Genomic DNA, 26,097 nt, shown 5'->3' with positions numbered 1-26,097 from the left:
GAACAAGCATACGAGAATGTTATTTGGTCATGGGCACTGCATGACGGTATTATTTCAGCACATTACGGTAATAATATTTGGGCAGTATATGTTGGAATTATGTTGCATTGTTATTTAGTTACACTGCTGGTATCATTTTGACTTGGATACTATATGATGCTAATATTTGGCAATAAATATGTATGGCACTATTGCTTGGACAGTGTTGGCAACTGTTATTTAGGACAGTATACAGTATGTTTACGTATTTTTTGTCCGCATCCGATTAGCATTTTTTGAGGGTCAGGTGTGGACCCATTCACTTCAATAGGGCAACAAAAGATGCAGACAGTACTCCGTTCTACACTTCCGTTCCGTGGCACCACAAATAAGATGTCCTATTCTTGTCTGCATTACGGACAAAGATAAAACACTTCTATTATGGGCCGGACGTTCCATTCTGCGAAATGTGAAACTCATATGGCTGGTATCCATGTTTCGCCATATCCTTACTCACGCCCAAAATAACAGATCAGTTTTTTCCCCTGTTCTTCTGACAGATCAGATCCCTTGCTGGCGTAGATTTAGACAATTTTCTACTTCTAAAACAGTCGCATAAAATGCAAAATGAGATGGGCCTGAGATTAGACCTGGCGTGAGTGGCGGAAAAGGAAAAAAAGTTGCAGATTTTGGGATTCGCGTTTCCACCTATGCCTTGGTTGAACTTGATAGACTTATGTCTTTTTTCAACCGTATTAACTATGTAACTATATCTGTTCGTAAATAACCCCCTATATGTTTTCATTTTTAGCATTTTATAGTGCTATAGTTTTTGCAGCACTAAGCACTTTATGGCAATACCATATACTGTATTTTTCACCCCATAAGATACACTTTTTTGTCCCCCCCCAAAGTGTGGGGAAAAAATACCCCTGCGTCTTATGGGGCAAATACTAATGAGCGATTCCATTATGGAAGCGCTCATTAGTACCGGAGGACCTGGAAGTGGTGAAGGCTCTGTACTCACCACTTCCTGGTCCTCGGCTGGGAAGGCTGCGCACAGCGTGAGGGCGCTCTGTGACCTCACGCTGTGCACGCTGGTTCACAGCACAGCCGACAGCAGGAGGAAGAAGATCGCGAGCGGTGAGGGGCGGCGGCGTCCAGGAGCAAGAGAGGTAAGTGGGTTTTTTATTTTGTGATCTGAGGCTGAATTATGGCTGGGGGCTGCTCACATATGGCTGAGGGCTGAGTGCATATGACTGGGGGATGAGTACATATGGCTGGGGGATGATTATATGGGGCTGAAATGAGGCATGGGGGTCTCATTTGAGGTCTGATTGGGGTTTTCTTTATATTGGGCTCTGATCTGAGGTCTAATTGGGGGTCATTTACATTGGGGTCTGATCTGAGATCTTATTAACATTGGGGATCTGATTGGGGCTGTGAGCTGAGGTCTGATTAACATTGGGGGTCTGATTGCTGATCTGAGGTCTAATGAAAAATATTTTTTTCTTATTGTCCTCCTCTAAAACCTAGGTGAGTCCTATGGCCCGGTGCGTCTTATAGGGCGAAAAATATGATAGCAGTAATATTTTAAAACTGTATGCCATGCTTATTTCACACTACTTGGCACTATTTTTTCTTTTATACCTTTCATAAAAGGGGAGAGAACCCTAACGTTTTGCACCTTAATTCAATTAGATCATTGCTGCTACTAAAACTCCTAACGACAATCATTATGTGTACATAATACTGCAGTAGTTGTAACGGAAGGAAAGGAGAAGAGAAATATACTTCAGCAGATACATTATAACTATACTTCTTAAAAATTCACAAAGTACAGTACACAGACAACACAGAATGCACCACATTACTCCAAACACGCAGAACTTCTCCACTGAGCTGAAAGTTAGTATTATTAAACACTAAAAGTGGGAAAGTGATATCCATCCTGACTCCTAAGTCATACTCATGGGGGCCCAAGATCTGTACTTCTGTTGGTAGGGTTACTGCACTGAAAAGTGATCTAATTTAGCACTGTGCTTGTAACACTGATATAGAAAAACTGTTCTACATAGCCATAATAACATTATTTTAACCAGGAGTGTAACAAGTATCATGGAGCCCCATCAGAAAATTTGGAATAAAGCCCCACTCCACAAATATAGTCTTCAGTAGCGAGTTCAAATCATGAAAGTTTGTCCAATTTGTACCATGTGTCTTTTCATAAGGCACAGGGTTAATATTTACAGTGATATCACTGTATAGAGATAATCCCTTCGGCAATTTAGAGCCCGTTGTGGGATAATGCACATTGTGATGTCACAGTAGGAAAATAATACACACAATGTGATGTCACAGCATAGGGGTAATAAACAAAGTGATGTCACAGTACAGAGATAATATACACAGTGTTGTCACAGCACAGGAATAATAAACAGTGATGTCACAGTATGGAGATAATAAACACAGTGATGTCACAGTACAGGGATAATAAACACAGTGATGTCACAGTACAGGGATAATAAACACAGCGATGTCACAGTACAGGGATAATAAACACAGCGATGTCACAGCACAGGAATAATAAACACAGTGATGTCACAGCACAGGGATAATAAACACAGTGATGTCACAGTACAGGGATAATAAACACAGTGATGTCACAGTACAGGATAATAAACACAGTGATGTCACAGTATGGAGATAAACACAGTGATGTCACAGTATGGAGATAAACACAGTGATGTCACAGTACAGGGATAATAAACACAGTGATGTCACAGTACAGGGATAATAAACACAATGATGTCACAGTACAGGGATAATAAACACAGTGATGTCACAGTACAGGGATAATAAACACAGTGATGTCACAGTACAGGGATAATAAACACAGTGATGTCACAGTACAGAGATAATAAACACAGTGATGTCACACTACAGGGATAATAAACACAATGATGTCACAGTACAGAGATAATAAACACAGTGATGTCACAGTGCAGGGATAATAAACACAGTGATGTCACAGTACAGGGATAATAAACAGTGATATCATAGTATAGAGATAATAAACAAAGTGATATCACAATACAGAGATAATAAACACAGTGATGTCATAGTATAGGGATAAAACAAAAAGTGATGTGACCTTATAGGCATAAACATTATAGAAATAATGGGAAAGATTTATCAAACTGGTGTAAAGTAGAACTGGCTTAGTTGCCCATAACAACCAGATTCCATCTTTCATTTTTCACATCTCCTTTGGAAAACCACAGGAAAAAAAATGACAAGATAAACTACAGCACATCATCTACTCAATCCAGGGAACCTTCATACAGCAGTACAAAGGTCAGCCTCAGGTGAGTATGACTTAGGTGTGATACATAAGCATTTAAGGGGGTATTCCCATCTCAATGGGGCATATAGAGGTGGGATCTCGTAAACGCAGCCCATAAAGGAAGCCAGCAAAGTGCTGGCCGGCAGTGCTGGGTCCGGCCACCACCAAGCGTTCCTATTGGCCCGCAGAAAATATTTTCAGAATCACCATAGAAATGAATGGGAGCGCACCGTGCTTGCGCAGCCGCCACTTCCATTTACTTCTATGGTGCCAATAGAATTAGCCGAGCCAGTACTCGGCTATTTTCGGCAGCTCCATAGAAATGAATGGAGGGCAGCCAGCTGCATTTATGAGATAGGTGCTGGTCCCAGAGGTGGAACCTGCACCTATCAAAAAATGGGGGCATATCCTAGTAATATGCCCCCATTGTCTGAGATGGGAAAGCCACTTTAAGCACAAATTCATTAACATTTAGCCCAAATTAACTAAAATATATTACTACAATTTGGTAAGGACATGTTTTTGTTATATTATTAGAATCTGATGTGTATATTACTTTATCATTGACTGTGCCTTACAATGGAATGCAACAAATCTTCCATATACTGTTTCCTGGTAATATGGAGTATAGAGATGAGAAATTGATTCTAAATTAATTTCACATAAATTCTTCTGCCAAACTAATCTTTCTTTTGACGAATCGCAGAAAAAAAAATGCACCCAGCACCATTTACTGTGAAAACTGGGAATACGACAGGAAGGAAGAAGATGGAGGATCACATGACCTAGGGGGAGGGTCACCTTGCTGGCCAATCAGAGGCAGAATTCTAGCATTCCCTTCTGCTGAACACGCCATTACACACCATTCTGTTCTCAACCTGTGTTCTGATATCTGATGTGTTGTGGCTGTGTCTACCGGAAAGCAATTGCAGAGCAGACACAAGCCAGTAATCAAGCTGTACTAGGGACACACTATAGGGAGAGAACAGGGAGATATAATTGGGTAGATTTTAGGGTTTTATCAGGGAAAGCATTGCGTAGGGAGTGAGGGACTGGTTACTCTGAGTTGTGTGTTGTTTCCAGTCCATACAGCTTGCTGGCAAGTTCTATCCTGTAACAAACTAATTTTTTCTGTATATGGACAGCCAGACAGCTTTTTTTCTTTTTTTGTAAAACTAAAAATCTCAAGTTTCTACAGTTCATAGGGTTATTACCAGCACCCCAATAGCATACATTCTGCTGCAAATGCCCCTTTTTTTCCTACAAACCTCAATTTACCATTTGTAATTGGGCATTTTCAGAGCACAGAAGTGCATTATTATATCTATGTTAGTGAATTTGTTGTATTACTCCAAGATAATATTGAGTTACAGCAAAAGAATTTTAAAGAAAAAAATGTTAACCCATGTTAGTGAACCCATCTTAATGTAGAAACTGCATTACAATACCCATGTTATTGAATGCGTTTTACTGCAAAAAAACTGCATTACTATACCCTATTTAGTGAACGTGTTGTATTAATATAACATACCGTTCAGTCACAGCAAAAATGTTTTATTACAAAAACTGCATTCCTATCCCTGTGTTAGTGAATATGTTTTACTGCAAAAGCTGCATTACTCTAACAGTGTTAGTGAACGTGTTGTATTATTTCAATATACCGTTCAGTTACAGAAAAAGCATTTTACTGCAAAAACTGCATCATTACCATTATAAATTGTCAATAACTGTGTGCAGTGTGTTTGTAGAAGGGGAAGGACATTTAATTGTGCTCCTGTCTTTAAATTACAGAATAAAAACACTTGCAATTTTGCTACTTAAATTGCTTAAAGGAAAAGGGGGTAGAAAAAGCAAAAAGTTCTTTTCTTCCGGCATAGAGTTCCGTCGTCGGGGCTCTATGCCGGAAGAATCCTGATCAGTTTTATCCTAATGCATTCTGAATGGAGAGAAATCCGTTCAGGATGCATCAGGATGTCTTCAGTTCCGGAACGGAACGTTTTTTGGCCGGAGAAAATACCGCAGCATGCTGCGCTTTTTGCTCCGGCCAAAAATCCTGAACACTTGCCGCAAGGCCGGATCCGGAATTAATGCCCATTGAAAGGCATTGATCCGGATCCGGCCTTAAGCTAAACGTCGTTTCGGCGCATTGCCGGACCCGACATTTAGCTTTTTCAGAGTAGTTACCATGGCTGCCGGGACGCTAAAGTCCTGGCAGCCATGGTAAAGTGTAGCGGGGAGCGGGGGAGCAGCATACTTACCGTCCGTGCTGCTCCCCGGGTGCTCCAGAGTGACGTCAGGGCGCCCCAAGCGCATGGATCACGTCATCCATGCGCATGGGGCGCTCTGACGTCATTCTGGAGCGCCCCGGGAGCCGCACGGACTGTAAGTATACCGCTCCCCCGCTCTTACTATGGCAACCAGGACTTTAATAGCGTCCTGGCTGCCATAGTAACACTGAAAGCATTTTGAAGACGGCTCCGTCTTCAAATGCTTTCAGTACACTTGAATTTTTCCGGATCCGGCGGGCACCTCCGGCAACAGAAGTGCACGCCGGATCCCAACAACGCAAGTGTAAAAGAGGCCTAAAAAGGAAAGAAGAACATAAAAACAAAAAAAAAATCAGAGTCCTAGCAGACCTCAGAGTGTCATATACCAATTTTCTGGCCAATTGGAGCACTTTTGATTTGTGTAGAACCGATTCAGCCAAAAATGGAATTTTTTAAGAAAATTCGACTAATCAGACACAAAACAAATTTCAAAAAGGTTGCTTATCTCTAAGGCCCTTTTCACACGAGCGAGTATTCCGTGCGGATGCGATGCGGGAGGTGAACGCATTGCACCCGCACTGAATACTGACCCATTCATTTCTATGGGGCTGTGCACACGAGCGGTGATTTTCACGCATCACTTGTGCGTTGCGTGAAAATCGCAGCATGCTCCTCTTTGTGCGTTTTTCACGCAACGCAGGCCCCATAGAAGTGAATGGGGTTGCGTGAAAATCGCAAGCATCCGCAAGCAAGTGCGGATGCGGTGCGATTTTCACGCATGGTTGCTAGGTGACAGTCTATAAACTGTATTATTTTCCCTTATAACATGGTTATAAGGGAAAATAATAGCATTCTGAATATAGAATGCATAGTAGGTGATCAATTGAGGGTTAAAAAAAATAAAAAAAATTAACTCACCTTCTCCTCTTGTTCGCGTAGCTCCCTGTCTATTCTTTACATAAAGGGAATCAATTCGGTAAAGGAGGAGAGCATATTTAAAAGAAGAAAAACTACCACAAGAGGACACAGTTTTAAATTAGAGGGGCAAAGGTTTAAAAGTAATATAAGGAAGTATTACTTTACTGAGAGAGTAGTGGATGCATGGAATAGCCTTCCTGCAGAAGTGGTAGCTGCAAATACAGTGAAGGAGTTTAAGCATGCATGGGATAGGCATAAGGCTATCCTTCATATAAGATAGGGCCAGGGGCTATTCATAGGATTCAGATATATTGGGAACACTAGATGGGCCAAATGGTTCTTATCTGCCGACACATTCTATGTTTCTATGTTTACTTCTCAAAAGATGAACTATCGGCTAAAGGACCTTTGATGACGTCACTCCGGTCATCACATGGTACGTCACATGATCTTTTACCATGGTGATTCACCATGGTAAAAGATCATGTGACGTACCATGTGATGACCGGAGTGACATCAAAGGTCCTTTACCCAGGTCCTAAAGAAAATACAGAAGCAGATGCCGGCTGCGCTATCAAGTGGACTAAGGTGAGTTAAATTATTTTTTATTTTTCTTTAACCCCTCCAGCGCTATTTTACTATGCATTCTGTATTCAGAATGCTATTATTTTCCCTTATAACCATGTTATAAGGGAAAATAATACGATCTACAGAACATTGATCCCAAGCCCGAACTTCTGTGAAGAAGTTCGGGTACCAAACATGCGCGATTTTTCTCACGCGCGTGCAAAACGCATTACAATGTTTTGCACACGCGCGGAAAAATCGCGGGTGTTCCCGCAACGCACCCGCACATTTTCCCGCAACGCCCGTGTAAAAGAGGCCTAATGGAGAGAATCAGTCATATATTCAGTGATGCATTCAGTCAGGTGGGCACAAAGAGTGTGCAAAGTAGGAGATTGACTAAGGAGCCATGTGCAGAGGGCTATTGCTTGTACATTTCTGTCTACAGCCAATTGTACCCAATTCCGAATGATTTCTTGTGCAACTTCCCACCTCTTCCTTCTATAGAATATCACAATATCACAAACCAGACTTATTCATAGTCAGGTCTATCTTATATGTAATCACAGGCTTTATGGTTGTTCCAATTCTTTTTGGTATAGGAATGAATTTAAGTGACAATGCAAACACAGATTCTGTAGACAATGAATACTTGTGATCAGCTCAGTGGAGATGAGAATAGAGAAACCCAACCGTATAACATCTGACCTTGAAGATAAAATGATCATATCGGCTGGAAGATGCTGCCCGTTGGTCACCTTCGTAATGTCTCCCACTGCCACCTGTCAGTTCAGGGGCAGCCAAGCAGCAGACAGGAGAGAAAGAAAGTACACATTGTGTGTGCTTAATCATCACTCACACCATTAGTCCTTCCAAGAAGCAAAAGCAAAGCATAATAACACATAGGCTTGTTAATAGGATGGGTGCAAATGTACACAGAGCAATAACCACCAATGTGCTGATCAGTTCCTTCATATAATTTTCTGATACCGAGCTCCAGATTCCCTGCATGGACAGAGCACTAGGATGGGGAGCTCAGGAGCTTTCTGCACATTACAGTATATACAATTAATAATAAAATGGTATGCAACAACCTGCCCTTATTAGAAGTAGTAGGTAGACAGAAATATACCATTTAAAGGGCATCTGTTGGCAGGATCAAACCAGGCACAGTCTGGTAGGGTTGATCCTAGTGATTAAAATGATACCGGTCTTGTGAAAATCGATTGTGGCGTCCCTGAGAAAAAAAATGACTTTTATTCTTTATGCAAATTAACGCATCTCAGCTTTCCAGTGCAGGCCACGTTCCCTCAGCGCACTGCAGCGCTCAGCTGTATAAAGGATAGAAGTCTTTTTTCTCGGGAATGCCACAACCAATTTTCACAAGAAAGATGTCATTTTAAATCAGCAGGATCAAAGCAGTATGCCTGGTTTCATAGGGTTGGTCCTGATGACATGTGCCCTTTTAAGGGGTTATCCGAAACTATAAACTGCCCCCCCCCCCCCCATATGCCGGGCTCCTCACACGGAATATACTTACACCACTTCCTGGAGCTCCCAGGAGCAGGGTGAGTATATTCCGCCGCCGCGTGAGGGACCCGGCATATGGGGGGGGGGGGGGGGGGGTTAGTTTATAGTTTCGGATAACCCCTTTAACTCCATGTCAATGCAGGGGATTTAGAGCTCTGTCTCAGAAAATGGAGCGCGAATCATTGTAAATCTATATTAAGATATTAATCAGCACAGAATTTTCTGGACATTTGTGAGAATAACAATTACTTTTGACCATAAATATTGGCTGATTATACTGTATAGACTACACTATAGACGTTGGAAAATGTCATGGCAGCTGACACAATCCGAGTTTCTGAAAAGATGTTCACCAGCCAAGAGGTTCTAAAAAGTATCCAGCTCCTGATTGCTTGCTATTGGTGCCCGACCACTTCATTGCACCAATGTGTTATTAGTGATTGTCCAATGTCCTCCTGAGCTCACAGTGAGGCCCCTTTCACACAAGCGAGTTTTCCGCGCGGGTGCAATGCGTGACGCGAACGCATAGCACCCGCACTGAATCCTGACCCATTCATTTAAATGGGTCTGTGTACAGGAGCGTTGTTTTTCAGGCATCACTTCAGCGTTGCGTGAAAATCGCGGCATGTTCTATATTGTGTGTTTTTCACGCAGCCCTGGCCCCATAGAAGTGAATGAGGCTGCGTGAAAAACGCATTGCGTCCGCAAGCAGGTGCGATGCGTTTTTCACTGATGGTTGCTAGGAGATGTCGTTTGTAAACCTTCAGTTTTTTTATCCCGCGCGCGAAAAACGCATCGAAACGCATTGCACCCGCGCGGAAAAAAACTGAACAACTCAACGCAATTGCAGACAAAACTGACTGAACTTGCTTGCAAAATGGTGCGAGTTTCACTGAACGCACCCTGAGCCAATCCGTATCGTTCGTGTGAAAGAGGCCTTAGGCCTCTTTCACACGGGCGTTGCGGGAAAAGGTGCGGGTGCGTTGCCGGAACATGCGCGATTTATCCGCACGAGTGCAAAACATTATAATGCGTTTTGCACGTGAGAAAAATCGCGCATGTTTGGTACCCGCAAACACAAGTGATGCGTGAAAATCACCGCTCGTGTGCACAGCCCCATAGAAATGAATGGGTCAGGATTCAGTGCGGGTGCAGTGCGTTCACCTCACGCATCGCATCTGCTCGGAAATCTTATCTCACAGAACGTCTTTACCTCCTATCCACGCGTTTCTATCTACATGGCAGTCATGCTAAAAGCACTGTACTTGGATTTATTACTGGCCTGCCGCATGCTAAGAAGATAAGTCAGAATCCCTTCCCCTGAAGCGGGAGATCCGCAGATAGACATGACATAGAAAAGTGACAGCCCTCTTAGAGATTTATCGTCTGTCTCATGAGCAGGATGGATCGGATGTTCCTACCTCTCTCCATATCACGCTCTGCCATGTGCCGCCTCGTAAAACTGCAGGAGAAAAGACAAGGGATAAATGTCACCCTGAATCTTATCTAAGAACATGCTAATTATTTTATCCTCAAAAGCTAGGGGACATCTTTGAAGCTTTGTTTGGGTTCTGCAGCTTCTATGTATCACAGTACACAGCAGCCGCAGAATGACGTTTCGGCCTCATGGACAGGACCATATTTTTGGTCCGCGTCCGATCTGCATTATTTGCGGATCACATGCGGACCCATTCATTGCTATGAGTCAACAAAAAACGCGGAGGTCATCCCTGAGCTGTCCGCATCCGCAAATTACATGTCCTATTCTTGTCTCTTTTTAGCCATTTCTACTGACGGGTGTGGGAAAATTGCGGAATGCACACGGATCCGCGGTTTGCAGACAGCAAAATGGACACGGTCATGCGCATGAGGCCTTAGAGTGAGATCCTTCAGACTGTCCGTCCATTAGCTCACTCTCCAGCCCTTCTCTCTCCTCTCCTGAACGATCTTCTACACTAGTGCAGTTTCATTACTACTTATGGAAAAAACACAGTTTCTCTCTCATTCATACAACCAATTTTTTCCGCCCAGCTGCTGTCCAAGTGTAGATCGGACAGCACTCGGACTGAATACCGATGCATCAAGGTCAATGGGTCGATTCACATGAGTGATATTCTGCAGAATACTGACAGCATGCCGCTTCCCGCTCCCGTTTTCCCATAAGACTCATTCACTCAAGTGAATAGGTCTGCGAGAAAATCAGACAGCACAGGGATGCTATCCGTGCGCCAGTGATCCCCGAGAGCAGAAACAAGGAAATGATCCAGCAGAACGACCAACGTGAACAAATCTGTCCTTTCTTAAGTCGCCCATAGACATTAAATAAAGGCCGGCAGATCCTGTTCATTTTGGTGGGATCCACTAACAACTGTAATGTGTATGAGGGCCTCCCAACTGCTCCCTAATAGCAGTTATAATAGGGGGGAGCTAGTTTTCGGTATGCTGGATAAAAACATGGGTGACGCTTTATTCTGCGGTCTGGCAGTAGTTTGTATCAGTCACCCCCAAACAATAAACATGCACACTAACCCGAGGCACCTCTCAGCAGCATCGACCCTATTAAACCAGGTATACTGCCTGGTAAGGTTAATCCTGCTGATTAAAATGATACCTGTCTCGGTTCCAGTATTCATGACAAAAAAGGAATGTTATCCTTTATGCCAATGGGGGCTCCATTGCACTGGGTCTTAGACCCTCAGCATCTCCGTGCAATGAAGACCTAATTTGCACAGAGAATAAAAGTCTTTTTTTCTTCTTCTCAGGAATGCTGCAATCAATTTTCACAAGACGGGTATCAGTTCAATCAGCAGCATCAACCCTACCAGGCAGTATGTCTGCTTTACTAGGGTTGTTCCTGCTGACAGGTGCTCTTTAAATGATCAACATAGTATTCTATACATAGGTCCAGTGGAGCTAGTGACTTACCAATTGTTCTTTTGTTATTAACAGTATTGTCCGCTTTGTGTCTTTTCTGCACGGAGAAAATGAATCAGAGAAATCAATCACAGGAGATCATTAATAGGGAAGCTTCATGTTACATATTACACGTACATGCATCACGCATGTGGAGTTTATGAAAAAGGACACGGCGGGAGGCTGCATTGCCCATCATCTATCACCATCAAAATGACATGGAAGTAGTCCCCTGCCGGTCTTGTCAGTTTTGGAGGCTACAGGTTCTTTTGGATCATTCATTTTCTTTTGCCAGTTTAAAATTCTCTAATAGGATTTGCATTTGCCTTTAACATCAGCCGAGAGATTAGGGGTATGCCTGGCACAGGAAAGCGGAGACTATGAGGTGCACTGAGAGGCTAGTCCCGGCCCCTCAGTGCACTGATGCCTTCCTTTGCATAAAGACTATAAGGCCCCTTGCAGACGAGCGTGTCCAGATTAGGTCCGGATTAGGTCCGGATGCGTTGCGGCAAACCCGCGCGAGTAGGTACGCAATTGCAGTCAGTTTTGACTGCGATTGCGTTCCGTTGTTCAGTTTTTATCGCGCAGGTGCAATGCGTTTTGCACGCGCGTGATAAAAAACTGAATGTGGTACCCAGACCCGAACTTCTTCACAGAAGTTCAGGTTTGGGTTCAAGGTTGTGTAGATTGTATTATTTTCCCTTATAACATGGTTATAGGGGAAAATAATAGCATTCTTAATACAAAATGCTTAGTACAATAGGGCTTGAGGGGTTAAAAAATGTTTTAACTCACCTTAATCCACTTGTTCGCGCAGCCGGAATCTCTTCTGTCTTCTTCTTTGAGGAATAGGACCTTTGATGACGTCACTGCGGTCATCACATGGTCCATCACATGATCTTTTACCGTGGTGATAGGTCATGTGACAGACCATGTGATGAGCGCAGTGACGTCATCAAAAGGTCCTATTCCTCAAAGAAGAAGACAGAAGAGATGCCGGCTGCGCGAACAAGTGGATTAAGGTGAGTTAAATTATTTATTTTAACCCCTCCAGCGCTATTGTACTAAGCATTCTGTATTCAGAATGCTATTATTATCCCTTATAACCATGTTATAAGGGAAAATAATAATGATCGGGTCTCCATCCCGATCGTCTCCTAGCAACCGTGCGTGAAAATCGCACCGCATCCGCACTTGCTTGAGGATGCTTGCGATTTTCACGCAGCCCCATTCACTTCTATGGGGCCAGTGATGCGCGAAAATCACCGCTCATGTGCACGGCCCCATAGAAATGAATGGGTCCGGATTCAGTGCGGGTGCAATGCGTTCACGTCACGCATTGCACCCGCGCGGAAATCTCGCCCGTGTTAAAGAGGCCTAAAGTCTTTTTTTCCCATGAATGCAACAACTGATTTTCACAAGACAGGTATCACTTTAACCAGTAGGATCAACTACATGCCTCATTCAATAGGGTTGATCCTGCTGATACAGTTGTATTTAATGCTCATGGGCTACCTATCACTAAGGTCTCTTGCACACAAACGTATTTTCATTCCGTTTCCATTCCTTTTTTTGCGGACCGTATACGGAACTATTGATTTCAATGGGTCAGCAAAAAAAACGGAAGGTACTCCGTGTGCATTCCGTTTCCATATTTCGGTATTTCCGTTCCTCAAAAAAATAGAACATGTCCTATTATTGTCTGCATTACGGACAAGGATAGTACTGTTCGGCTACATGCACACGACCGTTGTGTGTTTTGCGGTCTGCAAATTGCGGATCCGCAAAACACGGATGGCGACCGTGTGCGTTCCTCAATTTGCGGAACGGCACAGACAGCCATTAATATAACTGCCTATTCTTGTCCGCAAAACAGACAAGAATAGGACAGGTTTTATTTTTTTTGCGGACCACGGAACGGAGCAACGGATGCGGACAGCACACGGAGTGCTGTCTGCATCTTTTGCGGCCCCATTGAAGTGAATGGGTCCGCATCCGAGCCGCAAAAACTGCGGTTTGGATGCGGACCAAAACAACGGTTGTGTGCATGAGGCCTTCTATTAGGGGCCAGCTATTCCGTTCCGCAAAATACGGAATGCACACGGATGTCATCCGTATTTTTTGAGGATCCATTTTTTGCGGACCTCAAAACACAGTACATAGTCGTTTGCAAGAGGCCTAAGGCCATGACACATAGATTAATATAGAATTTAAAGTTTTTTTTTCCGGAGACCCAATATACTTAGGTAAAGGCTACAGAGAGACGGCGCATACCCAACTATTTCATTTGACCACCAAAGTCAGTGATTGGCCACAGTGATCACATGGTGTACCCAGGGACATCATTGATGCAATGCTGAAACCCAACAGCAGCGAGGGGATCGGATAGGCGAATAAGGCTTAGTTTGTTATTTTATAACACTACCAGCCTATGCCTTAAAGGGGTTCTCAGAGACTTTTCTACTGATGACCTATCCTCCGAATAGGTCATTAGTATCTAATCCGTGGGGGTCCGACACCCAGGACCTCCACCGATCAGCTGTTTGAGAAGGCATCAGCAATCGCAGTAGTGCTGCAGCCTTCTCGCAGCTTAGCCAAGGCCATGTGACATCACGGTCATCAGTCATGTAGCCTAGTTGCAGCTCAGCTCCATTGAAGTGAATGGGGTTGAGCTGCCATACCAATCACAGCCGCTATACAATGTACGGCGCTCATCTTGGTAAGCTGTGAGAAGGCCTCTGCGCTACTGCGAGCACCAGTGCCTTCTCAAACAGCTGATCAGCGGGGTGCCGGGTATCCGACCCCCACCCATCAGATGCTGATGATCTATCCAGAGAATAGCTGTCACGGCTGAGGATGGGGAAAACCATCAGCCGTGCGATGACAGAAGATCGTGGTCGCTGCAAGGCCAGGACAGGAATCAGGTCACCTCCTAATACGTCCCTAATTCTGACCCTGTCTCCTAGCTGTATGAGCCGACCCTGATGGTAGGAGGGCTCATACTCCGGAACCTAGGGTCCCTACTAGCCCTCAGGGTGGCCCTGAACTAGGAGCAGGGTAAGACTACCTGTTCCTCCTAGGTGCGGACGAACAGGAGTCTCACAGGCCAAGCTGCAATGAAAGGGGAACAAATACAACATATGGATATGGCAGGTGAACTAAAGCAGTTCCAAACCTACCTGCCACAGCCACGGTGACTGGAACCCGTGCTTGACTACTGATGTCCACACAACACTAAGGGACACAGCACACAACACACATCACACAAGTAACCAAAACATCCATAGTTGCAATAAACAGATAGACCATAAAGACATCTTCTAACATCAGACACAAAGTTTATGACCACAAGGGTGGCCCTCACTGGCAGATGGTATATAACCAGGAGGATGACTTCAGCTAACCATGGCTGAAGTACCCCTCAGAGTCTGGCATCCAGCGGAAGCTAAATAGCCCAAGTGGCCACATCCACACACACACCCAGTGTTCACACACTAAGAAGGGAGTTAACCCTTCCTACACCAGGCAAGGGAAAAAGCCACTTAAAGGGGAAGTGTACAATAAACAATTACACTGCAGCTGTTACCGCAGGTAACGACATGCATGGCAACCATGTCCTGGGAGTCAGCCAGAAGGCCGAGACACTGCCACCACATGTACACAATACCACGGGCAGCCACAAGTGAAGGGAAGTGTCACAGTGCACACCTACATAAACCTCGTGCACAAACAGACAAACAAAGTGCATCCATACAAGGAGAGGTTGCCAGGAGTAACCGCATGCACTTGACAGCAAGCTGCCCAACAACAGCTCAGGCTGCTATACTGCCAAATACAAACATGTTGCCAGTGGCAACCACACGTGAGGCAACAATACAAGCAGCCCTCACCATGTGGTTGACAACAGACCAAACCGCAGGCAACTGCATGCGGGTCCAGGAGTCGCGACCATGACCATGGTCGTGACAATAGCTCATCAGTAGGAAAGTCTCTGGAAACCCTTTTACATTTTTGGGGTCTGGAAACCCATTTATATTTTGTTAGTTCTGGCTAAAAATCTGTGACATGGGCCACCAGGTACCATAATGCCCAGTCACGCGGTCTGACTCTACATAAAGTCCAGGCTTACAGTCCCTTGAGACATGTCAGAAATCCAAACAAATCGTCTATCACTATAATTGGATCTAAAATAAACTAAAAGCAAGTTTTTGTATATATAGCACTAGTATGGACCTGTGTGTCGTCATGGTTACAGACTACAACAAACCCTTGTGTAGTCCCATCCTCCTGTCATTGGAACCTGCTTGTTATACAGGAGGTTACACTGGGCAGGAACGTGATGTTTCGTGTCATCCGCACTGCATTGTGGAATACAGTCATCAGGCTTACAATTCCAATGGTATCGTGGGTATACACCCTTAAATAATCCAATATACTGACAAAAAGAGGGGGATGGTAAAATGGACCAGAACAAAAATCTTTATTTAATCACAAGGTTGTGGGGGTAAATAAATAAATAAAACTACACTTTGGTAGTAACAAAGTGTAGTTTTATTTACCCCCACAACCTTGTGATTAAATAAAGGTTTTTGTTTTGGTCCTTTTTCACATCCCCCTCTTTTTGTCAGAATACAGTCATCAGCACTGGACGCGTCACTGACTGACCGCGGTAAAAAGATCTACAAATTAATCCGGGTAAGTGCTGCTTCCCCTTGAGGCAGATGAGCATCGCACGCAGAGATTATAAACGCCTTTGGCAAATCAAAAATCTAATTAACAGTTGAAATTACCTGCAGTCCTGGCATTAATGGACTCTACATACAAATCCCGCTAATCCCTTTCAAAACAACAACGTATTCCCCGGTGCCGGGGTGCCCCATTTACCCACAATTACTGATGGCAAAAATAAGATATAAACAGTGGAATGTAATCTCGGAGGCTGTGCTGATACACGACATGGGGTTATCCGTAAAGCACAATAGCGGATTTGAGCACCGACCTGGGACAATCAGAAACTGGCGATGGGTTACTGCACCCAGAACGAGAAGCGGAGTCCCGAGGGGGGAGGGGCCCTCTCTATAATATACATATGTTCTAATAGATGTCACAGCTTTTTTTTTTTACAGATCAATGCATTTCTGACTCATAGCAGGGTTCTACCTTTTCTGAGAAACAGGAAGGATCGGGTCATCACACAGCCTGACATTATCAGGGCATGCTGAGACCATGGCACCACACACCATCAGCCACAGAAGCAAAAAAGGTAGGATGGAAGGGATCACACCACACACCAGACCCCTAAAATAAAGGGGTTGTCTCACTTCAGCAAATGGCATTTATCATGTAGAGCAAGTGAATACAAGGCACTTACTAATGTATTGTGATTGTCCATATTGCCTCCTTTACTGGCTGGATTCATTTTTCCATCACATTATACACTGCTCTTATCCAAGGGTTATGGCCATCGCTGCAACGCAGATACGAGATATGGAATCTTCAGCGTTTGCGTCCCTTTGTGCACTCCCACGCTACTGGCCACCAGAGAGGCCGGTACATTTTCCTATATTATGCAAGCATGGCCACCGCTGCTGGATCGCAGGGTGGTTATGGTCCCTGGAAATCCAGCCAGTAAAGGAAGCAATATGGACAATCACAATATACTAGCAAGTGCCTTGTATTAACTTTCTCTACATGATAAATGTCATTTGCTGAAGTGAGACAACCCCTTTAAATCAGACTCCAGACTGGACCACTAAATTTAAACCTTAGACCAGACCCCTAAATTAATTCATACCATAGACCAGACCCACCACTAAGGCTGGGTTCAGACCTGAGCGTCTTTGATATGCGCGTTTAACGCGCGTTTTTTGCAATAGTAAACGCGCGTTTGTGTGATTGACTGCAATGTCCTATGGCCACAAACGCGCGTCAAAACGCCCCAAAGAAGCTCAAGTACTTGTTTGAGCGTAGGGCGTTTTACAGCGCGTTTTTCAGCGCTGTAAAACGCTCAAGTGAGAACCAGGGCCATAGGGAAGCATTGGTTTTCATGTGTTGAGCGTTTTACAGCGCGTTTGAACGCGCTGTAAAACGCTCAAGTGTGAACCCAGCCTTAATTATTTCAGCCCCTAGGGCTAGACCTCAACATTCAGACCTCAGACCACTAATTGATTCAGACCCCAGGCCATACCCAAACTTCAGTCCTTAGACCAAACACCTAAACTGACTCAGACACCAGCCCCCCCCCCCCCCCCTAAAATTCAGACCTCAGATGTGACCCCTACATTTATTCAGACTTTAGGCCAGACCTCAAAGTTCAGCCCTCAGACAAGACTCCTAATTTAATTAAGGACAATATTAAATAAAAAAATAAGCCAAAAGCTTGATGCAAAGTTCTGCAGGAGGATATAACTCACATAGTCCTCTATGATTTCTTTGATGCCAGCTACAGTCAAGATGAAAATTAAGGGCACCAGAGTGGTGTATCTTCCTGTTGGAGACACATCAGGGATTTGCTGGAAAAAAAAAGACCATTAATACCTGTCAACAGTTACAATACTCCTATTATCACACATAAGACTGGCACCGTGTAAAACTGGAGAGATGTAAGGGTACGGCCACACTGTCAGCTTCCTGATGCAGTTTTGGAAGCCAAAATCAGAAGTGAAAAAAAATAAAAATAAAGTTGTACCTGTCCTTTATACTTTCTTTTATTGCTGTGTCCCACTTAGTGTGGTAGAGGGCACTTTAAACTTTTATATGCTTATCAAATGTATTTCTGTATTTACCTGTACTTCCTATGAACAGGCTTAGGTTGTCATTACATTTATTCGCCCCTAGGTGGTGCTGGCATCATTTACATATATACACTTGGGTATGTTAATTGTTAGAGTTGGAAGTGGAGAGAGTCAGTGTGTAAGGCCTCCTGCACACAGCCGTTTTTTTTTCCCCGTTTACTGGCCGTTTTTTGCGTTCCGTATACGGAACCATTCATTTCAATGGTTCCGCAAAAAAAAAACGGAATGTACTCCGTATGCATTCCGTTTCCGTATTTCCGTTCTAACATAGAACATGTCCTATTATTGCCCGCAAATCACGGTCCGTGGCTCCATTCAAGTCAATGGGTCCACAAAAAAAATGGAACACATACGGAAATGCATCCGTATGTCTTCTGTTTCCGTTCCGTTTTTTGCTGAACCATCTATTGAAAATGTTATGCCCAGCCCAATTTTATCTACGTAATTACTGTATATGCCATACGGAAAAACGGAACAGAAACACAACTGAAACAAAAAACGGAACAACGGATCCGTGAAAAACGGACCGCAAAACACTGTAAAAGCCATACGGTCGGGTGCAATAGGCCTAAGGCGGAGGAGGAGAACAGGCCTAGTCCACCATTCAGCTGCTATTCCACCCCCTTGGCTCTGGCCAGGCCAAGGGAGAACCAGAACAGCATTACAGCACAGACCAGTGAGTCTACGTCTGGAAAGTCTGGTGGAGATCAGAGCTAAAGTAGCCAGTGGACTTCACAAGCAACAGTGATCGGAAGAGGCCTACCATCACCTGGACAAAGCCGGATGATTGATGCGCAAAGTCGTCCTTTACCACATGCCTCTATGGACATTGTGGATCAGAGTTTTTCTGAAGGCATCCTGTACAAAGAATGACCAAGCCTGTTATAAGGAATACAGCTGAACCGATATTTGGATTATTTGTTTGCCATATGCATGAACTGTGCTGACTACCTGAAGATAAAGAATTGCTCAAGTAAAGTTCAACTGTTTTATTATAAGTGACTCCTCATCCTTTACACCACCTAACGGTGCTGGTGTCACGAACAACCAGGGTCCCAGCTTCAAAAGCACCCTAAACACCTATACCATAAAGGGCACCTCAACTACCACCTGGCTGGTGATCCCTGTACTAGAGAGTGCCCGGGAGGATTTCCCATCACTGCACGCCGGTCCAGGGAGCTACAATAAATCGTGAGTACAACTACTACCCCCATCCGCCCCCTGCGGACCGGTTCACAGCATTATGACTCAATCCTGATTTTGGCTTCCATAACCGCGTCAGAAAACCTGACCGTGTGGCTGTACCCTAAGGGCCAAGTGGGTTGGAGGGGGCCTATAGCACTCTGGATAAACATGCTTTATGCTTATCAAGCCAAGGGTGGAGTAGACGGCAGATATCTGACATATTTGTATCTTCACTAGTCTTTTATTGTAGTTTATAGTTATTGTTTCTTGCTGTAATGAGAATCATGTCTCTTGCACTGCCATCCTGGTTAGCTTGTGCTTTGCTCACAATATAGTGACCAATCTAAATGAGCACTGCTGCAGTGTAAAGTATAGGGAGGACAAAGGAACAGCTAGAGACATGATGTGAATTTCTGGCTGCCTCAGACTTACATCAAGATTCTAAATATATGTCAGACCAAAGCAGGAGTAGATTTGCGCCCATTGTGCACAATTTCAGTAACATAATATATGCAAATTCATCACAGTAAATGCATGCGATTCCGCGAGTGCCTAATGTACACAACGGGTAAAAACCTCATTAGGTTTCATAATGATATTTGGGCACGGTCTTTGCATCCAAAGTCTCATTGGACTTACTTACTAGGCGTTCCAGAGCTCTATTAGCGTGGTTTTACATCGTTTTTTTTTTTAAAATGCCACTGGAGTTTTTAGTACAGTTTTTGATGCTGATTTTTAAAGCAAAATCCATATGGATTCAGAAAGAATGGGAAATATTAAAGATGTCCAGGATTTATTTATTTTTTTATTCCTCTCCCTATTTTCCCTAGTGGCACCTGTGATGAGGTCTATACTTTCCCGCTCCCTGATGCTCCATTCTGGCTGCTTGGATCCCATGCTGTCTTCACTGGACTTCTGGTCCCCGCCTGTCTACGGCCCCACAGAATGACGTCGTATGTGCTGCAGCAGCCAATGACTGGCCTCAGCGGTTATGTGTCCCTTAGCGGCACGTCATTACTGGGTCACATGCCGATTGGGAACACATCACCGCTGAAGACAGTCATTGGTTGTAGCAATACATGTGACCCTGTCTGTCTGTTTTTCCAAAACATGCTGTGTGTGAAACCACCCTAAAAGGCAATCGGTACTTTTAGATTGCATAGTCCACGTGTCATGTGTAACGTGCTCTTCATTTATGCCAGGGCTCCATTCTTGAGAGGAGAGAGTCCCAGAGGTAGAACCCGCATCTATTGGATATTTATGGCATTTCTATCAATATGCCACAAATGTCTAGATGAGATATCCCTTTTTCACCCAGGCAGTCCCTTTGATTTCATGCTCCGATGCTCTCCCCTGCGCTCCGCTGAATTGTGCAGGGCAAGGGCTGTTTGGTTATATATTTTTTACACTGCTAGGCAGAGGCTTCCATCTAGCAGTGATCCCGGTGACGTCACCATCACTGATGGGTGGGCTCAGGGGCGGAGCTAAAGGCTCATGGGCCCTGGTGCAAGAGTTCAGCTTGGGTCCCCCTTCCCTCAGTGTTTTCTGGCCAGGGCAGGGAAGCACATAACCTTCGTGCTGCCTAAGGAAAAAATTGATACGCCCCCCCCCCATGCCAAATTCTTGACCTAACCCCTTCCCTCCAGCCAGAGCTATAACTTGACCTGCATGCAGTTTCTATAATACCGGTATCTTCTTATGCCACACAAGGGTCTTTGGGCCCCCTCAGGCTCCTGGGCCCGGTAGCGACTGCTACCTCTGCACCCCCTATAGCTACGCCCCTGGGTGGGCTTTAGTGCTGCCCTAGGTTGTTTTACAGGCCAGGGCAGCACTAAATCCTGCCCATCAGTGCCGGAGATGTTACCGGGCTCGCTGCTTGGTGGAAGCCTCCACCTAGCAGAGAGCCGGTATGTCACCAGATCTAATGAAAAAGCCCTTGCCCTGTGCAATTCAGTGGAGGGCAAGAGAGAGGGGAAGCCTGGGTAAAAAGGAGATATGTCCGGGTTCAGCTCTGAATCTGGACAACCCCTTTAACCACCTCAGCCCCCAGTGCTTAAACACCCTGAAAGACCAGGCCACTTTTTACACTTCTGACCTACACTACTTTCACCGTTTATTGCTCGGTCATGCAACTTACCACCCAAATTAATTTTACCTCCTTTTCTTCTCACTAATAGAGCTTTCATTTGGTGGTATTTCATTGCTGCTGACATTTTTACTTTTTTTGTTATTAATCGAAATTTAACAATTTTTTTGCAAAAAAATGACATTTTTCACTTTCAGTTGTAAAATTTTGCAAAAAAAAACGAGATCCATATAGAAATTTTGCTCTAAATTTATAGTTCTACATGTCTTTGATAAAAAAAAAATGTTTGGGTAAAAAAAAAAATGGTTTGGGTAAAAGTTATAGCGTTTACAAACTATGGTACAAAAATGTGAATTTCCGCTTTTTGAAGCAGCTCTGACTTTCTGAGCACCTGTCATGTTTCCTGAGGTTCTACAATGCCCAGACAGTACAAACACCCCACAAATGACCCCATTTCTGAAAGTAGACACCCTAAGGTATTCGCTGATGGGCATAGTGAGTTCATAGAACTTTTTATTTTTTGTCACAAGTTAGCGGAAAATGATGATTTTTTTTCTTTTTTTTTTTTTTCTTACAAAGTCTCATATTCCACTAACTTGTGACAAAAAATAAAAAGTTCTATGAACTCACTATGCCCATCAGCGAATACCTTGGGGTCTCTTCTTTCCAAAATGGGGTCACTTGTGGGGTAGTTATACTGCCCTGGCATTCTAGGGGCCCAAATGTGTGGTAAGGAGTTTGAAATCAAATTCTGTAAAAAATGACCTGTGAAATCCGAAAGGTGCTCTTTGGAATATGGGCCCCTTTGCCCACCTAGGCTGCAAAAAAGTGTCACACATCTGGTATCTCCGTACTCAGGAGAAGGTGGGGAATGTGTTTTGGGGTGTCATTTTATATATACCCATGCTGGGTGAGAGAAATATCTTGGCAAAAGACAACTTTTCCCATTTTTTTATACAAAGTTGTCATTTGACCAAGATATTTATCTCACCCAGCATGGGTATATGTAAAAAGACACCCCAAAACACATTCCTCAACTTCTCCTGAGTACGGGGATACCAGATGTGTGACACTTTTTTGCAGCCTAGGTGGGCAAAGGGGCCCATATTCCAAAGAGCACCTTTCGGATTTCACTCCTCATTTTTTCCTGAATTTGATTTCAAACTCCTTACCACACATTTGGGCCCCTAGAATACCAGGGCAGTATAACTACCCCACAAGTGACCCCATTTTGGAAAGAAGACACCCCAAGGTATTCCGTGAGGGGCATGGCGAGTTCCTAGAATTTTTTATTTTTTGTCACAAGTTAGTGGAAAATGATGATTTTTTTTTTTTTTTTTTTTTTTTTCAAACAAAGTCTCATATTCCACAAACTTGTGACAAAAAATAAAAACTTCCATGAACTCACTATGCCCATCAGCGAATACCTTGGGGTCTCTTCTTTCCAAAATGGGGTCACTTGTGGGGTAGTTATACTGCCCTGGCATTCTAGGGGCCCAAATGTGTGGTAAGTAGGTAAATGACCTGTGAAATCCGAAAGGTGCTCTTTGGAATATGGGCCCCTTTGCCCACCTAGGCTGCAAAAAAGTGTCACACATCTGGTATCTCTGTATTCAGGAGAAGTTGAGGAATGTGTTTTGGGGTGTCTTTTTACATATACCCATGCTGGGTGAGATAAATATCTTGGTCAAATGCCAACTTTGTATAAAAAAATGGGAAAAGTTGTCTTTTGCCAAGATATTTCTCTCACCCAGCATGGGTATATGTAAAATGACACCCCAAAACACATTCCCCAACTTCTCCCGATTACGGAGATACCAGATGTGTGACACTTTTTTGCAGCCGAGGTGGGCAAAGGGGCCCATATTCAAAAGAGCACCTTTCGGATTTCACAGGTCATTTTTTACAGAATTTGATTTCAAACTCCTTACCACACATTTGGGCCCCTAGAATGCCAGGGCAGTATAACTACCCCACAAGTGACCCCATTTTGGAAAGAAGAGACCCCAAGGTATTCGCTGATGGGCATAGTGAGTTCATGGAAGTTTTTATTTTTTGTCACAAGTTAGTGGAATATGAGACTTTGTATGAAAAAAAAAAAAAAATAAGCATTTTCCACTAACTTGTGACAAAAAATAAAAAATTCTAGGAACTCGCCATGCCCCTCACGGAATACCTTGGGGTGTCTTCTTTCCAAAATGGGGTCACTTGTGGGGTAGTTATACTGCCCTGGCATTTTCCAGGGGCCCTAATGTGTGGTAAGTAGGTAAATGACCTGTGAAATCCTAAAGGTGCTCTTTGGAATATGGGCCCCTTTGCCCACCTAGGCTGCAAAAAAGTGTCACACATGTGGTATCGCCGTATTCAGGAGAAGTTGGGGAATGTGTTTTGGGGTGTCATTTTACATATACCCATGCTGGGTGAGAGAAATATCTTGGCAAAAGACAACTTTTCCCATTTTTTTATACAAAGTTGGCATTTGACCAAGATATTTATCTCACCCAGCATGGGTATATGTAAAATGACACCCCAAAACACATTCCCCAACTTCTCCTGAGTACGGCGATACCAGATGTGTGACACTTTTTTGCAGCCTAGATGCGCAAAGGTGCCCAAATTCCTTTTAGGAGGGCATTTTTAGACATTTGGATACCAGACTTCTTCTCACGCTTTGGGGCCCCTAGAATGCCAGGGCAGTATAAATACCCCACATGTGACCCCATTTTGGAAAGAAGACACCCCAAGGTATTCAATGAGGGGCATGGCGAGTTCATAGAATTTATTTTTTTTTGGCACAAGTTAGCGGAAATTGATATTTTTAATTTTTTTCTCACAAAGTCTCCTGTTCCGCTAACTTGGGACAAAAATTTCAATCTTTCATGGACTCAATATGCCCCTCACGGAATACCTGGGGGTGTCTTCTTTCCGAAATGGGGTCACATGTGGGGTATTTATACTGCCCTGGCATTCTAGGGGCCCTAAAGCGTGAGAAGAAGTCTGGAATCTAAATGTCTAAAAAATTTTACGCATTTGGATTCCGTGAGGGGTATGGTGAGTTCATGTGAGATTTTATTTTTTGACACAAGTTAGTGGAATATGAGACTTTGTAAGAAAAAAAAAAATAAATTCCGCTAACTTGGGCCAAAAAAATATCTGAATGGAACCTTACAGGGGGGGTGATCAATGACAGGGGGGTTATCAATGACAGGGGGGTTGATCAATGACAGGGGGGTGATCAATGACAGGGGGGTGATCAATGACAGGGGGGGTGATCAATGACAGGGGGGGTGATCAGGGAGTCTATATGGGGTGATAACCACAGTCATTGATCACGCCCGTGTAAGGCTTCATTTAGACGTCCGGATGCGTTTTGCGGATCCGATCCATCTATCAGTGCATCCGTAAAAATCATGCGGACATCTGAATGGAGCTTTACAGGGGGGTGATCAATGACAGGGGGGTGATCACCACAGTCATTGATCATGCCCCTGTAAGGCTTCATTCAGACGACCGGATGCGTTTTGCGGATCCGATCCATGTATCAGTGCATCCGTAAAAATCATGCGGACATCTGAATGGAGCTTTACAGGGGGGTGATCAGGGAGTCTATATGGGGTGATCACCACAGTCATTGATCATGCCCCTGTAAGGCTTCATTCAGACGTCCGGATGCGTTTTGCGGATCCGATCCATCTATCAGTGCATCCGTAAAAATCATGCGGACATCTGAATGGAGCTTTACAGGGGGGTAATCAATGACAGGGGGGTGATCACCACAGTCATTGATCATGCCCCTGTAAGGCTTCATTCAGACGACCGGATGCGTTTTGCGGATCCGATCCATGTATCAGTGCATCCGTAAAAATCATGCGGACATCTGAATGGAGCTTTACAGGGGGGTAATCAATGACAGGGGGGTGATCAGGGAGTCTATATGGGGTGATCACCACAGTCATTGATCATGCCCCTGTAAGGCTTCATTCAGACGTCCGGATGCGTTTTGCGGATCCGATCCATCTATCAGTGGATCCGTAAAAATCATGCGGACGTCTGAATGGAGCTTTACAGGGGGTTGATCAATGACAGGGGGGTAATCAATGACAGGGGGGTGATCAGGGAGTTTATATGGGGTGATCAGGGGTGATTAGGGGTGATCAGGGGCTAATAAGGGGTTAATAAGTGACGGGGGGGGGGGGGGGGGTGTAGTGTAGTGTAGTGGTGCTTGGTGCTACTTTACTGAGCTACCTGTGTCCTCTGGTGGTCGATCCAAACAAAGGGGACCACCAGAGGACCAGGTAGCAGGTATATTAGACGCTGTTATCAAAACAGCGTCTAATATACCTGTTAGGGGTTAAAAAAAACACATCTCCAGCCTGCCAGCGAACGATCGCCGCTGGCAGGCTGGAGATCAACTCTCTTACCTTCCGTTCCTGTGAGCGCGCGCGCCTGTGTGCGCGCGTTCACAGGAAGTCTCGCGTCTCGCGAGATGACGCGTATATGCGTGACTGTGCGCAG

The 26,097-nt window shown here is 44.3% G+C and overlaps 1 protein-coding gene across 1 annotated transcript in view; it reads right to left on the bottom strand.

Annotated features, from left to right (window-relative positions):
• The window catches only part of ATP8A2 (ATPase phospholipid transporting 8A2), a 728,462-nt gene that overhangs the window by 646,266 nt on the left and 56,099 nt on the right, over positions 1-26,097 (bottom strand). Inside the window, exons 3-6 of the mRNA XM_040422449.1 lie at positions 17,931-18,029; positions 11,530-11,575; positions 10,026-10,066; positions 7,783-7,856 (exon numbers count right to left, since the gene is read on the bottom strand). Of these exons, the coding sequence (XP_040278383.1) occupies positions 7,783-7,856; positions 10,026-10,066; positions 11,530-11,575; positions 17,931-18,029 (260 nt within the window). The remainder of the gene's footprint in view (positions 1-7,782; positions 7,857-10,025; positions 10,067-11,529; positions 11,576-17,930; positions 18,030-26,097) is intronic.

This window comes from Bufo bufo, chromosome 3 (assembly GCF_905171765.1).
Source record: "Bufo bufo chromosome 3, aBufBuf1.1, whole genome shotgun sequence".
NCBI lineage: Eukaryota > Metazoa > Chordata > Amphibia > Anura > Bufonidae > Bufo > Bufo bufo.
Note: the sequence above shows the minus strand (reverse complement) of the source record. Positions and strands in the feature narration are given on the sequence as shown.